Consider the following 15,490-nt stretch of genomic DNA (forward strand, 5'->3'; position numbering starts at 1 on the left):
CGTGCCTTGAGGCGTCATCAGCTGCGACAGGATGCTCAGCGGTTCAGAGATGCGGGCCACGTAGTCGAGTGGTGCTCCCAACATTTGTGTGGGAGTGCAGCATCATCGTACCCCAGACGTGATGCTCGGATTGTCAGGAGATTTTTTTGGCATGTGGATGGTGGCACGATTGACCGCAGAGCCTCCCATGATTGTGACACAGTACCTGGCACCTTGGGCTTACATTCCATCAGGAGCACGTGCATGGCGGCCCCCACGATTTACACACGACGGTTTGCATGCTTCTGTGGAGCATGTATGGATGGCGATTGGTCACATTGTGCCTCGAGAGGATGGGCAGATGCATGGATACAGACATTCCTCTCCCCCGAGCATCCTTCACATCCAGTGGTGTCTGTTGAGCACACAGGTCCTGCGTTCATGGTCAGTTATGATGACCTGACAGATTTGCTACAGGAGGGTGATGTATTTGCTGTTATTGCCAGTGAGGGAAACAGCGAGGGAGTAGACTACTATCTGATGAGTTGCACTAGGCCAAAGTGCATGCTTGACCAGGATACAGTGGATGATCATGGGTTTTCTTATGACGCCCATAGCATGATTGTGGCAGGCCGGTTCTACCAGCAGATTCGACTTCATCGGGGGAGTCTTGAGTTCCAGCAGTGGAAGTGGGAGTTAGAGGCATTTCAGTTCTCTCATCTAGTGGTTGCTACCAGGCTCACTCTTGTTCGAGTACAGAGCCGAAAACACAGTTCTCACCCTCGTTTTCGGCTTCGAGTGGATGACCATGAGAGCATTCTAGAGCAGTTGAGAGCTAGAGAGGGTGCTGCTGACTAGATCTCTATCTTGATAGTGACTAAACTCAGACTAGCTGGGTTAGCTCACTTACATTGTACTTAGATTTTTGGGCAGTGACTAACCTCAGACTAGCTGGGGTAGCTCATTTTCATTCTGATGTACTTATTTGATGTTTATATCATTATGAGTTTTCTCATTATTGAGTATCATTACATTTTAGTTGATGTTCTTGATTTTATTATATTTTTTAACACTTTGGCTATCATATTGTTTGTTGAAAATCTCCATGCCATCGTACCCAAACATGCTCCGATGGGGACCAAACTTTGCAAGCATGTGGGGGTGGGCCCCCCCCACATGCTTGCAAAGTTTGGTCCCCATCGGAGCATGTTTGGGTTGGCAATGGGCGCCCAGTGCGGTTTTTTCAAGTCTCTTGGTGCTTAAGAGGCCATGGAAAATCCGGGCCTTCCCCATACCATCGTACCCAAACATGCTCCGATGGGGACCAAACTTTGCAAGCGTGTGGGGGTGGGCCCCCCCCAAATGCTTGCAAAGTTTGGTCCCCATCGGAGCATGTTTGGGTTGGCAATCGGCGCCCTGTGCGGTTTTTTCAAGTCTCTTGGTGCTTAAGAGGCCATGGAAAATCCGGGCCTTCCCCATACCATCGTACCCAAACATGCTCCGATGGGGACCAAACTTTGCAAGCGTGTGGGGGTGGGCCCCCCCCACATGCTTGCAAAGTTTGGTCCCCATCGGAGCATGTTTGGGTTGGCAATGGGCGCCCAGTGCGGGTTTTTCTAGTCTCTTGGTGCTTAAGAGGCCATGGAAAATCCGGGCCTTCCCCATACCATCGTACCCAAAGATGCTCCGATGGAGACCAAACTTTGCAAGCATGTGGAGGTGGGCCCCCCCCACATGTTTGCAAAGTTTGGTCGCAATCAGAGCATGTTTGGGTTGGCAATCGGCGCCCAGTGCGGTTTTTTCAAGTCTCTTGGTGCTTAAGAGGCCATGGAAAATCCGGGCCTTCCCCATACCATCGTACCCAAACATGCTCCGATGGGGACCAAACTTTGCAAGCATGTGGGGGTGGGCCCCCCCCACATGCTTGCAAAGTTTGGTCCCCATCGGAGCATGTTTGGATTGGCAATCAGCGCCCAGTGCGGGTTTTTCAAGTCTCTTGGTGCTTAAGAGGCCATGGAAAATCCAGGCCTTCCCCATACCATCGTACCCAAACATGCTCCGATGGGGACCAAACTTTGCAAGCGTGTGGGGGTGGGCCCCCCCCACATGCTTGCAAAGTTTGGTCCCCATCGGAGCATGTTTGGGTTGGCAATGGGCGCCCAGTGCGGTTTTTTCAAGTCTCTTGGTGCTTAAGAGGCCATGGAAAATCCGGGCCTTCCCCATACCATCGTACCCAAACATGCTCCGATGGGGACCAAACTTTGCAAGCGTGTGGGGGTGGGCCCCCCCCACATGCTTGCAAAGTTTGGTCCCCATCGGAGCATGTTTGGGTACGATGGTATGGGGAAGGCCCGGATTTTCCATGGCCTCTTAAGCACCAAGAGACTTGAAAAACCCGCACTGGGCGCCGATTGCCAATCCAAACATGCTCCGATGGGGACCAAACTTTGCAAGCATGTGGGGGGGGCCTACCCCCACATGCTTGCAAAGTTTGGTCCCCATCGGAGCATGTTTGGGTACGATGGTATGGGGAAGGCCCGGATTTTCCATGGCCTCTTAAGCACCAAGAGACTTGAAAAACCCGCACTGGGCGCCCATTGCCAACCCAAACATACTCTGATTGTGACCAAACTTTGCAAGCATGTGGGGGTGGGCCCCCCCCACATCCTTGCAAAGTTTGGTCCCCATCGGAGAATGTTTGGGTACGATGGTATGGGGAAGGCCCGGATTTTCCATGGCCTCTTAAGCACCAAGAGACTTGAAAAACCCGCACTGGGCGCCCATTGCCAACCCAAACATGCTCTGATTGTGACCAAACTTTGCAAGCATGTGGGGGTGGGCCCCCCCCACATCCTTGCAAAGTTTGGTCCCCATCGGAGAATGTTTGGGTACGATGGTATGGGGAAGGCCCGGATTTTCCATGGCCTCTTAAGCACCAAGAGACTTGAAAAACCCGCACTGGGCGCCCATTGCCAACCCAAACATGCTCTGATTGTGACCAAACTTTGCAAGCATGTGGGGGTGGGCCCCCCCCACATCCTTGCAAAGTTTGGTCCCCATCGGAGAATGTTTGGGTACGATGGTATGGGGAAGGCCCGGATTTTCCATGGCCTCTTAGGCACCAAGAGACTTGAAAAACCCGCACTGGGCGCCGATTGCCAACCCAAACATGCTCTGATTGTGACCAAACTTTGCAAGCATGTGGGGGTGGGCCACCCCCACATGCTTGCAAAGTTTGGTCCCCATCGGAGCATGTTTGGGTACGATGGTATGGGGAAGGCCCGGATTTTCCATGGCCTCTTAAGCACCAAGAGACTTGAAAAACCCGCACTGGGCGCCGATTGCCAACCCAAACATGCTTTGATTGTGACCAAACTTTGCAAGCATGTGGGGGGGGCCCACCCCCACACGCTTGCAAAGTTTGGTCCCCATCGGAGCATGTTTGGGTACGATGGTATGGGGAAGGCCCGGATTTTCCATGGCCTCTTAAGCACCAAGAGACTTGAAAAAACCACACTGGGCGCCCATTGCCAACCTAAACATGCTCCGATGGGGACCAAACTTTGCAAGCATGTGGGGGGGGGGCCACCCCCACATGCTTGCAAAGTTTGGTCCCCATCGGAGCATGTTTGGGTACGATGGCATGGAGATTTTCAACAAACAATATGATAGCAAAAGTGTTAAGAAATATAATAAAATCAAGAACATCAACTAAAATGTAATGATACTCAAAAATGAGAAAACTCATAATGATATAAACATCAAATAAGTACATCAGAATGAAAATGAGCTACCCCAGCTAGCCTGAGGTTAGTCACTGCCCAAAAATCTAAGTACAATGTAAGTGAGCTAACCCAGCTAGTCTGAGTTTAGTCACTATCAACAGCAACCCAATCAAAATCGTCATCTCTAACTGCCGGTCGACGTGCGCGTCGAGGCTGCTGTGCACGTCGAGGAGGCTGTGCCGGCTGCGGGGGTCGTCGAATGTCTGCGGGGAGGTCTGCCTCAAAGGAAGGATCGTGAGCTGGTGCCGGTATACTCGGGAGCTCACGAGTCCCAAAAGCTGCTATGGCCCTCTCTCTCTCTCTGCGTCGTGCTAATGCAAGACGCCTCTGTCTGTACACCCAAAATCTATAATCTGCAATGGTGCGTGTCTGCCACTCTGCTCGTGTAAGCTCCTCTGCTGTAAGGACACGCTGCTCATGAGAAGCAGCACTGCTGCTAGCACCATCACCCGCTGTGCCACTAGGGCCAGCACCACCCACGCGCTCAAATGCTGTCACCTGGCTCTCATGTAGCACTCTCTGGTAAGCGTCGAACTCATGTGAGCTCCACTCTATCTCAGGAGGCACCTCAGGCTCCTGGGCTCTATCGTCGAAGGCGTCGAGTCCCAAGTCCATAGCTGATGTAAAGTCGATAGGCCTCCCAGTCCTGGCATCTACTCGTACAAGGCCTGGGTGAAGATCATCGATGCCCAATACCCTGTACGTCGCTAAGTCGACGCGTGCACGGCAGGATGGGCATGCTGAGAACCGGACGAGCTCCTGGGTGATGCAAGACAAGTGGAAAATATGTCCACATCCTAGGGCATATCCTCCTGTACTATCAATGTCCTCGATACATAAACAGCAGCACGCATCCCGTAGGAAGGGAGGTGCATCCTGAGGGAGAGGTCGTCGAAAAACCTCTGTGATAGGCCGTGGATATAACGGTAGGTAAGGCACTGTCACATCGGATGATCTACGATACTCTCGAACATGCAGCATCAGCTGCTCTGCCCTGTGCTGGGCAATCTGCTCCATGATCTGATGATGCTGTGCCTCAGCTCTGGAGCTCTCTACCTCGGTCCGAGCCTACGCAAAAAAGTAAAGCATTAAAATATTTGATTAGTCTCTCATTAGGTATTACTTAAAGAAATTTGTAACTTAAACGTGCAAGAGAAACCTACCTGCTGGATGTCGGACTCTCTCAGATGCTGTGCCTCTGCAGTAGCTGCCTCTGCCATCTGTAAATGCAGCTCGGAGGCGGTCTATCTCCGCTCTCGCCTCTACCAACTCCTGAGTGAGCCTCTGAGTGGCAGGTGTGGGAACCTGCGTGACACAATCAACCATGCTGCTCATGTAAAAATATAGAAAAGTACATATAAACATGAAGATAAATGACCAAAAAAACTTAAGACGTAATATATATGTAAATACCTCCACATCTGTCGTCGGTATAGCTCGTGAGAATAGGCGCACCACGTGCTGGATGCTCTCCGTGGTACTCCGTACGTCAATGCCGACCTGCGTGCCAAGAGCCTCTACTGTCGACAATGGCACAAATGAAGGATCTGTGGCGGCAGGTGCTACACGAAGTGCTGGTGGAGGCCGCCTACCCTGGTCCTGGAGACGGCCTCGGCCAGCACCACCACCCGGACGATGGCTGGTGTAATCGACCTCCTCCCCTAAGACAAACTCCGCATATAACTGCTTTGCGAAGTATATGGGGATCTGGCGGTTGTTCGGCATCCTCCCATATGCGGCAACATATCGACTATAGATATGTGCCGCCATACGAGGATGCGAACACCGCGAAATAGTGAGGGGCTTCCCCGCCCCGGGCCTCATCCCACGACTATCGAGGAAAAGATCTAGGAAAGCCCCATCCCTAATAGGAGCAAGATCACAGACCTGACGATATGTCAGGCCATGTGACACCGGAGCAGCGCGATGGTGGGCTATCCACTCATCTACATAAACAATATCGTGAAGGCTACGAAGGGACGCAAGCATCGCCTCCAAGTCTGCCACGATATGTAATGTAGACGGAGTGTCTCTAGCACTCCTACGGATAGCCGCTAGCTCACGGTCTATCTCCGCGATGAGGTCCGCAATAGATGAGCGGCCCTCCTCGTGGCCCTCCTCGTGGCCCTCCATGCTAAAACCTAAGCCCAATGTGAAGGGTCCAATGTGAAGGGTCTAATGTGAAAGGTCTAATGCTTAGTGCTAAGTAGCACTAATGAAGCTAAAAACAAAGCTAATGGGCTCACTAACACTAATCCAAATCAAGAGAGAGCAAGGGAGTGAAAACGACTTGTGAAAATGAGCCAAAAAAAAAAGTTTTCCGGTTTTATAACCTCGATCGAGGTTCGGTAACATCATGCAATTTAGGGTTTGCAAGATTAACGCTCTGGATATTAGGGTTAGTGCAACATACGGCCAAGATACACACCTAATTCTAGGGTTGGGGAAGGATCGACGGCTGAGATTTGATATTAATATCTCGATCGAGGTAATTGGACGGCCACGATTTAGAGGCATTACCACGAAAAGGTATCTCGACGGTCAAGATTCATTATATACCTCGATCGAGATATTTAAACGGCCGAGATCGCATCTTCCAGCGTACGTGAATGGACGGTATAGATTGCGTTTCCTTATCTCGATCGAGATAATTGGACGGTGGATATTGCATCTACGTATCTCGATCGAGATATTCGGACGGTGCAGATTGAATCTCTATATCACGATCGAGATATTTGGACGGCTGAGATTTGAACTCAGTATCTCGATCGAGATATGGGGACGGTGGAGATTGTATCCGATTACCTCGAACAATGAATGGTCGCGATTGGATGTATATTTCTCGTTCGAGATACGTGGACGATGGAGATGTGCTAGTCAAATATGCCTACGGGGATACAGCGTGGCCCTGATGTGGATCCGAGTGGCATAGATATCTCGATCGAGATATTGTGGTGGCGGTGACATGTATTGGTGACATGGATGACGCCTGGAAAGCCGGACCTGCTAGCGTGGCATTAGATGGTATCTCGATCGAGATATGTCGATTTAGGCTCGGGAGCCACGTGTCGTCTTTTGATTCGCGGCACTATCACGATCGAGGTACTCCGCCCGAGATGGATGGATGTCCCAATTTTGGAGAGAGTGAACGAAAGTGAGTACCCTCATCTTGCAACCACCCAGCAGGGGTGATTAAGAAGATCTAGGTGATGGATCGTACCATTGGCCAGGCGCAAGATCGTACCATTGACCAGGCTTGTGCCCACCATGGTCCCCCTATCCCCAGAGATATACTTGGATGGTTGTCGAGGATAAAACTTTGTGTTGTGCACATAGGACAAAGCCCAGTGAGATTTGCAGGTGTTGTGCATGAACGAAGGCAAAAGGTGTGCCCGTGGTCCTAATCACCTAGGGAATTTTTTTTATGTGTTTATCGATCAGCACCCCTAAAGAGGGTTTTATACTGAGTGGACCATTTAGCGAGATGTGTGAGCTTACCTTTGAGTTTATCTTTGAGTGGTTGGATAAGCTCAGCCATTTGTAGCACTGCTGCCCCTTAGCTCGGTGGCGAAGTTGAGGGGAGTTGAGGGGAGGGGTGGAGCTTCATGGGCAAGGCTTTGTGGGTTGAAAGGGTTAGGTGAACTGAGATTTCGAGTGCCCATGGGTTGGGTGTGGGCAAGTCCGTAGGATTTTGTCGAGGAGGAAGGGACTTGCCTACCCGTTGGTCACCAAACCATCTTTGTCAATTGGACACGTACTGCATGGTGGGTGTGGTTTGGGCAAACTAGCGAGGGATATGCCTTGGGAGCCAAATGATAGAATTGCCATCATGGAAGCCATTGGAGTTTTAGCTCACTTTTGCCTTACGTGTGAACATACCCTTAAGGTTAAAAGTGGTCTTTTGAGGCGTTTTATGCATGTAAAAATGACCCTAGTGAGTCGGGGAGGTAGACCAAAAGCAGCTCTAAAGATTTGGATTTTTTAAAAAAAAATTAAAATTTTTTAAAAATAAATTTGGGAATGGTACTACAGTCGTACGCTTAGGTTGGTACAATCGTACACTCAAGATGGTACACCTGTGGTTTTTTTTATATATATAAAAAATGAGAATGGTGCGGCTTGGTACAACCGTATACTTAGGATGGTACGCCCGCGATAATTTTTTTCAAAAAAAATCTGAGAATGGTACTACCGTACACTTAGGATGGTACGACTATGGCTAAGGTTGGTACAGGCATACACTTAGGATGGTACACCTGTGGCCAATTTTTTTTTCTTATTTTTTTAGGTTTCTCACAGCCGTACGCTTAGAAGTGTACGCCCGTGGCCTTAGGTGTGAACGACCGTGGCAAGTTAAAATTTGAATTTGAATTTCAAATTTGGAGGGAAGTGAGTGGAAGACAACCAAGAACCCCTCATTAATGCTAAGTAGGTGGGAAAGGGCTAAAGTTAGAGGCTACCTATAAATTAGTGGATTTGTACTAATTTAGAGGTACTTTAACTTAACTAATGATTAATCTTCTTAATTCCACTGTTAATCACTCCGTAACCCTCTTCTTTGCCCTCTAATTACTCTAATTGGTAAGGAGTTTAAGTATGGGGATTTGATAGGTGGATTAGCAATGTTTAGGCTAAAGATGTGATTATCCCTAAATAATCTCACTAATTAGGTCTCTAATTAACCCACACAAAATAGAAGAAATTAAACAAAAGAGTCCAAATTAGTGCTAATTCTTGCTAATTAATTGGAGTGGACTAAACATCGATTTGGGTCAAGGAAAGTATTTAAAGCACTAATGTCACTCCAATTAGTCTAATTACAAGCAATGAGGCGTAATTTTTTGGTTTTTTGCTCTCTTTAAGTTTGCTAACCACTAACCAGTAGATTTGCGATAATTAGTGAAAATTAAGAGATAGTTTATGGTTTTTTTGGGTTTTTGAGGGATTAGTGTTCTATCTAACAATGCTAACCTACCTATGCAAAGGAATTAAACAAAAGAAACAAGATTAAGCTAAAATTTTTAAAAATGGTCTAGGTTTAAGCAAAACCCCCTCTTGATTAGGCTCTCTAATCACCCAAATCTCAAGTTTTTTCACTTAAACAAGTAGTAATCCTACTCTAGACACAAAGCTATACATGAATCACAACAAAAAAAATCAACAAAAATCATGCAAAACATCAAAAAAATCAAAAACCCACATGCCAAAGAGCTTACTTGACTCCGGGCTATGGAGGCTCCGTCGGATTCGAATCAAAGATAGACAAGTAGCGGAATGGTGCTCCCTTTGGTAGCAATGCCAAAGATGTTAAGGATACCCTACCCTAACGTGTCATGGGAAGTTGCCTATCCGCCAAGCTCGAGCATGGATCAAGAGCTCCACCGTAGCCGCTCGTCTCACCACCGTCCTCCCGCACTCATTGTCACACCGAGAGCAGTTGCTCTAATCCAACTGGTGATGCAAGTTCTCTCGCGAAGATCGTGTGGAATCTCTGCAAAAGAGGATCGCGTTGGTTAGCCTAATCACTGAAGAAAGAGAGGGAGAGAGGAAGCAAGAGGGAAGTAAGAGGGAATAAGTGATTAGCACTAATCACTCCCAAACCCTAACCCTACGCACACCACACATGCTAGATTAGAGTTGCAAGAGAGAGGGAGAGAGAGAACACTCCACGTCTATTGTACAAATGGGAGAATGAGTTACAAATAAGAGAAAATGGCTTTTATAGTTCCAAGTTTTTTCCCACTAGGCCGCCTGAGAGTAAGTGACCTGGGGCGCCCAAACATAGTTACAAGGCTTTTCTCTATGATTTGGCCAACTGACCAAGATCCTCTTGTCTCTCCTTTGAAGCTCAATACTTGGGAGCGTCTTTAGGGTGTTTCCCTCATCAAATGACAGGATTTACAATATATAGGGCTGGCGCCATACATAAGTGTGTGGACATAGTTATCATAGGAATGTGTTAACCAATATGTGGTTAACACTATGCTATTGGACTTGAAAGTCAATTTATGGAGGCCCCCCAGGAAGCCACACTTGGATATGGCTAGATGGATTCTTTAGGTACATAAAGCCCATAGTTGATTAAGGACTTTTTATGAAGCTGGCACAGAAATATAGCTTTATGGGTACATAGATGCTAATTGGGCTCTAGTGTTGCAAAAAAGAGATCTAATAGCAACTTTATGTTTACTTTTGGGAGTGGTGCTGTGAGTAAGAGCAACCAAAAATAGCCGTTGGTTGCTTTTCAAGTACAGAGACAATATACAGGGGTGTTGCTATGGCAACTTGTGAGGTAGCTTGGTTTCATAAGCTACTTGGTGATATGGGTGAGCCATAGGGGTGTCATTTACTATAACAACATGAGTAGCATACAGATGGCCAGTAACCTAGTATACCATGCTAGGCTAAAGAACATTTAGATGCATTATCACTTTGTGAGGGAGAAGTTTCTAACAACAGGTGTGTTATGGATCTAGTTTATGTCAACACAAAGGATAAGGTGGTTGACATCTTCACAAAGGCATTGGGTATAAAGAAGGAGCTTACTTGGAATACAGTGTGTAGAGTTGAGCTCGACTCAGAGGAGTGTTAAGATATTCAGCTCAACTAGTGTTGTGGACATTGATGACATGCTTGGGTGATAGCTTTTATGCTTATGCCACTAGCACGATTAGTGAGATTATGGTTGATATGCCACCAGTTGATATGCCACCAGTTGAATGACACTAGTAGATGATAGGCTATGTGTGACAACCCTGTTCGAATTACTAGAGTATGGCATAGTTATAGCATATAGTCGGGTTCATACTATGGATCAACAAATATATATGCCACCAATTGAATGACACTAGTAGATGATAGGCTATGTGTGACAACCCTGTTTGAATTACTAGAGTATGGCATAGTTATACTATAGTCGGGTTCATACTATGGATCAACAATTATATATGCCACCAGTTGAATGACACTAGTAGATGATAGGCTATGTGTGACAACCTTGTTTGAATTACTAAAGTATGGCATAGTTATAGCATATAGTCAGGTTCATACTATGGATCAACAATTATATGTTATAGTAGGAGAGTACTTTCCCTTATAGTATGTACTCTTATCTCTTTAGTTTATGGTTGCAGAGAAGAGAAGAAGATAGAAGAAAATTCAACCATACATCTCTCTCTCTCTCTCTCTCTCTCTCTCTCTCTCTCTCTCTCTCTCTCGTGTGTGTGTGTGTGTGTGTGTTTGTAGAGAAGATAGAAGATAGAAGAAAATTCAACCATACATCTCTCTCTCTCTCTCTCTCTCTCTCTCTCTCTCTCTCTCTCTCTCTCGTGTGTGTGTGTGTGTGTGTGTGTTTGCAGAAACTCAAGCTCTCCCACCCTCGTATCATTAGGAATTTTTTGAGGTCATTTTTGGGCCTTGTAAGGAAGTTTGACCGGAATATTCCCTCCAAAAAAGGGGCACCGGATAAAATTTTTGCAAATGAACTCCAAATTTGTTGGACCTCACATATTTAGATTCTACTCTTAAAAAGCTATCCATTGATATATAACACGATAGGGTTCGGAGAAGGGACAAGATAGATACCTAGAAGATTCCTTTTTGCCTGGGAAAGATTCACGTAACACAAGATAGATACCTAGAAGATTCCTTTTTGCCTGGGAAAGATTCACGCAAGAATCTTCCCTAGGCAAAAAGGAATCTTCTAGGTATCTATCTTGTCCCTTCTCCGAACCCTATCGTGTTATATATCAATGGATAGCTTTTGAAGAGTAGAATCTAAATATGTGAGGTCCGACAAATTTGTAGTTCATTTGCAAAAAATTTATCCGGATGCCCCTTTTTGGAGGGAATATTCCAGTCAAACTTCCTTAACAAGGCCCAAAAATGACCTCAAAAAATTCCTAATGATTCCCTTTATTGGTGAGGCAGCATGAAAGGTATAGGCAATGTAGAAGTTCTTATGTGAGTCCTCCTATTGTTGTTGTTGAGCATGGCTTATGCCCTTTAAATTCAAGTAGTTGTTTGATAGAGGTGGCCCACACCCTGTGATTTGCGAGAATGAGTGCAAGGACCACCATGGAATGATTTGTATGGGTAGATAGTAGTTTAAATCATCTTTGCATCATGACATGATACTATGCCCACCAACCTCACAAGGTGATGCTTAGAGATTTAACTTATTTGTGGCAAATAAGTGAGGTTGTTTAGTGTTAAATTGGATTCAAAGAAAAGGTTACATGCTTTAAAGTTATTTGGAACCAAATGTTAAAGCCAAGAGCTTAATGTGTCATTGGGCCTTGCGACAACATAGCGTTAGACTATAACTAGTTTGCAAAGGCTTGCAAGGCTGACGCAGACCACTCCCAAGATGATCTCCTCAACGAGGAGAAGTATGGAGATGATGATCTTTGTATGGACATGGATGTAGATGACTCCGAGATGGAAATCTTGCATGAGTCCATTGTTCAACTGTTTACTAGGACCCGGGATTTAGAGAAAAACCAAAATAAAATTTTGGTCATGCTTAGGAGCATTCATGCTCGCTTGGATGCCACCTCAACCACTCCCATAGGGACTAAGTTGCGTAGAGATCCACACAGAGGAGGGTACAATTTTCCTTTTGAGAGGACGTAGGGCCTCATGCGGGTAAGCAAGCTACAGTGCTTGCCAAGCGTTTTGTAGGAGGAAATTAACGTTTGCTAATTTCCTCGAAGACCTCAAGGCATCGTCCTTTGGGGGGGGGAGAAAAAAGAATGTTGAATATTTTCCTACAGAAGTGGTCGGATGTGCATAACCTCAGGTAGTTGCATGATGAGGTAAGGCCCGTAGAGGCCATCTTGTCATTGAGGCAAGGAGGCATACAAGTGGTGGATGAGCTTGGCCGACAAACAGTACCATGCACCCTCATACTTGGTGGATGAGCTTGGCCGACAAACAGTACCATGCACCCTCATACTTGGGCAAAGTTCAAAACGTTATTTTGAAAGGAATTCTGTCAGTAAACGAGTTGTAGAGGTCTTGGAATGAGTGGGATAAATGCTTGATATAGGGTATATCACTCATCCAATACATCTCTAACTACCATAAGATTAAAGGAAATTGATGAATTCCAAACTCTACGAGAGTTCACGAGGGGCTTGCTCTCCCTGATTTACAAGGCTTATGTTGACCCTAAGCAGTCCAAAGATTTCAAAAGCAATTAAATATGCCAAGATTTATGATGACATATTACGTCGATCCAAATCTAGTCTTAGTAAGACAATTGACAAGAAAGGTGGGAATTTTAAAAGAAAGTCGTTTCAGAGTGATAAAGGGTAGGGAAGATAGGGTAATCAAAGGGGACAGGGTGGGCGTTGGTCGAAGAAACCATGCAATACTAGAGAGAAAAACCAAGCAAAGATCCAAAAGTAATAGCATTACAAAAAAGCCATGAAAAAATATGTGCTTTAACTTCTTTAATATGCGGGACATAGCAAGGCAACATGTCCTAAGCTGGGGCACTGAGGGAGTTCCAGTGATGCCAAAAAGGATGGGAAATCCTTTAGGCAGGTTCAGACTATCCAGCGATTACCTCTTAGTTCTGTAGAATTCAGATAGGTCATGGTTTATCAATCAGTAGTGCCCATGCTTGCTACATGACATTGTCTATGTGGCAACCATCATTTAGACCACATGATTTGGTTCAATTACATGGCAGGATAGGTGGCCATAGAGTCTCGTCATGATTGATGATGGTGCCACACATAACTTCCTTAACTACACATTAGTTAAGAAGTTATGACTACTCTGAGACTAACAGTGACCATATGTATGTAGTCCCGTTGGCTAATGGTCGTGATAGTACCATTTGGGACACGGTGGTTTTAGGGGTGTCATAGCTATGCAGGACTATGAGACTTCATTAGACTTTTAGGCTATGCATTTGGCTAGAGCCGATATCTACCTAGACAGGTAGTGGTTACATAACATGGGCCCTACCTTGCATTGTAGCCACTAGGATAATACCCTAGAGTTCATCCATGAGGGCAAATTAGTGATGCTACAAGGTGAGCTTGAGGTACCAGCTGTACCCCTTATTTCGTCCCTTGAGTTGTTTCATGCCATCGATGCCGACGATATTCATGATGTATATCTTTGTACCCTCTTACATAATTTTGTTTCCATAGATGAAAGATATGTTGATAATGTTGTTTCTGTAGATGAAAGAAGTGTTAAAGTTAATTTTTTCTATAGTTGAAACTAGTTTAAGTAATGAAAACTTACACGGCCTTAGAAGAGACCCATGTTTGTTTAACATTACCATTATTTTGTCGTCTTGTGAACAAAACCAAAAATCCAAGGTAAAAATCGAGACAATAAAGGCTAACAAGCATGCAGTTACGTTGAGTTCTTTATTTGCGAGAGTTCAAACACATCTTTATTGATGATTTGTCGGATGGTGTTCCCCCACCATCTAAGGATATTGACCATAACATTGAGGCACTCCCTGGTTTGAAACCTATAACCAAGCCTGCTTATAGAATTAGTGACTTCAAAGCGCAGGAAATGGAACAGTAGTTAGCCGAGTACGTGAAGAAAGGTTTCATAAGAACAAGCTCTTCACCATGGGCATCATCCATTCTTTTGGTAAAAAAGAAAGATGGGTCTATGTGGATGTGCATAGACTACTATGCCCTTAATCAAATTACAATTAAGAAAAAATACCCAATGACATGCATTGACTAGTTGTTTGACCAACTTAATGGTGCATGATACTTTTCTAAGATTGATCTTAAACCAAGGTATCACCAAGCTAAGATAAGACAACAGAATATTCCCAATACCACATTTAGGAATCATTTTGGACATTACGAGTTCCTAGTCGTGCCGTTTGGCGTGACAAATGTGCTAGTGACATTTTTGAAAGCTGATGAATAATGTGTTACGTCCATCCTTTAGGAAAATTCGTGGTAGTTTTCCTAGATGACATACTAGTTTATAGTAAGTCAAAAGGAACACTTACAATATTTATGTTTGGTGTTTGAATTACTTACGAAAAATAAGTTATTTGTGAAGGAAAGCAAATGCACATTTTTCGCTAAGAAAATTCAATATTTGGGTCATATTATATCCACAAAGGGAATGCGGATAGACCTTGAGAAAGTGGAATCCATTCTTAAATGACCGGAGCCAAAGAACCTAAAAGAATTGTAATTTTTTCTATGCTTGTCAAGGTTTTACCCATAGTATGTCAAGGACTACACGAAGATCGCAATCCCCTTAACGGATCAGTTAAGGACAAAGGACAAAATTATTTGCTGGGAGGATCCTCAACAAAGGAGTTTTGAAAAACTCAAGGTGGCCATAGTCACGGTACCTGTTTTAAATATTTTGGATCCCAATGAACTATTTGTATAAGAGAGAAACGCAAGTGGGCAGGCCATAAGGGCAGTTTTAATGCAAAGGGGATGCCCTATTACATTTGAAAGCAAAAAGCTTGTCTGCGCCCCACCGTTATGAGCAAGAGTTACTAGCTATTTATTCACGATCTAAAAACGTGGTGACATTATTTGTGTAGTGCTACTTTTGAGGTTCGAATGAACCATAAAAGTATGAAATGGCTTTCTGTTTCAAAATGAAGCTCAGTGGTGGTGTGCGAAGATCCTACAAGAGTTTAACCTACAGGTCCCTTTACCAGAGAGGTAAATTTAATGTAGTAGTGGATGCGCTGAGTCACATGGTGAACA

General features: G+C 45.2%; 1 protein-coding gene across 1 annotated transcript; it reads right to left on the reverse strand.

Moving 5' to 3' along the window:
• Positions 1 to 3,848: 3,848 nt before the first annotated feature.
• On the reverse strand, positions 3,849 to 4,984 carry LOC147630398 (uncharacterized). The gene is made up of 2 exons (XM_086810806.1): positions 4,928 to 4,984; positions 3,849 to 4,832 (listed from the first exon to the last, which is right to left on the reverse strand). The coding sequence occupies exons 1-2, from the start codon at positions 4,982 to 4,984 to the stop codon at positions 3,849 to 3,851; spliced, it is 1,041 nt and encodes a 346-aa protein (XP_086666932.1).
• Between the last annotated feature and the right edge of the window lie 10,506 nt (positions 4,985 to 15,490).

The sequence above is a fragment of the Cibotium barometz genome, chromosome 16 (genome assembly GCF_041138505.1).
Source record: "Cibotium barometz isolate CiBa-2024 chromosome 16, ASM4113850v1, whole genome shotgun sequence".
In the NCBI taxonomy this organism is placed as follows: Eukaryota; Viridiplantae; Streptophyta; class Polypodiopsida; order Cyatheales; family Cibotiaceae; genus Cibotium; species Cibotium barometz.

Bases quoted from the DNA above. Each gene is read 5' to 3' on its own strand.
- LOC147630398 (XM_086810806.1), bottom strand. From the start codon at position 4,984: ATGGCAGAGGCAGCTACTGCAGAGGCACAGCATCTGAGAGAGTCCGAC. The intron at 4,833-4,927 runs GTAGGTTTCTCT...TTTTTTGCGTAG, and splicing joins GAGAGTCCGACATCCAGCAG to GCTCGGACCGAGGTAGAGAG.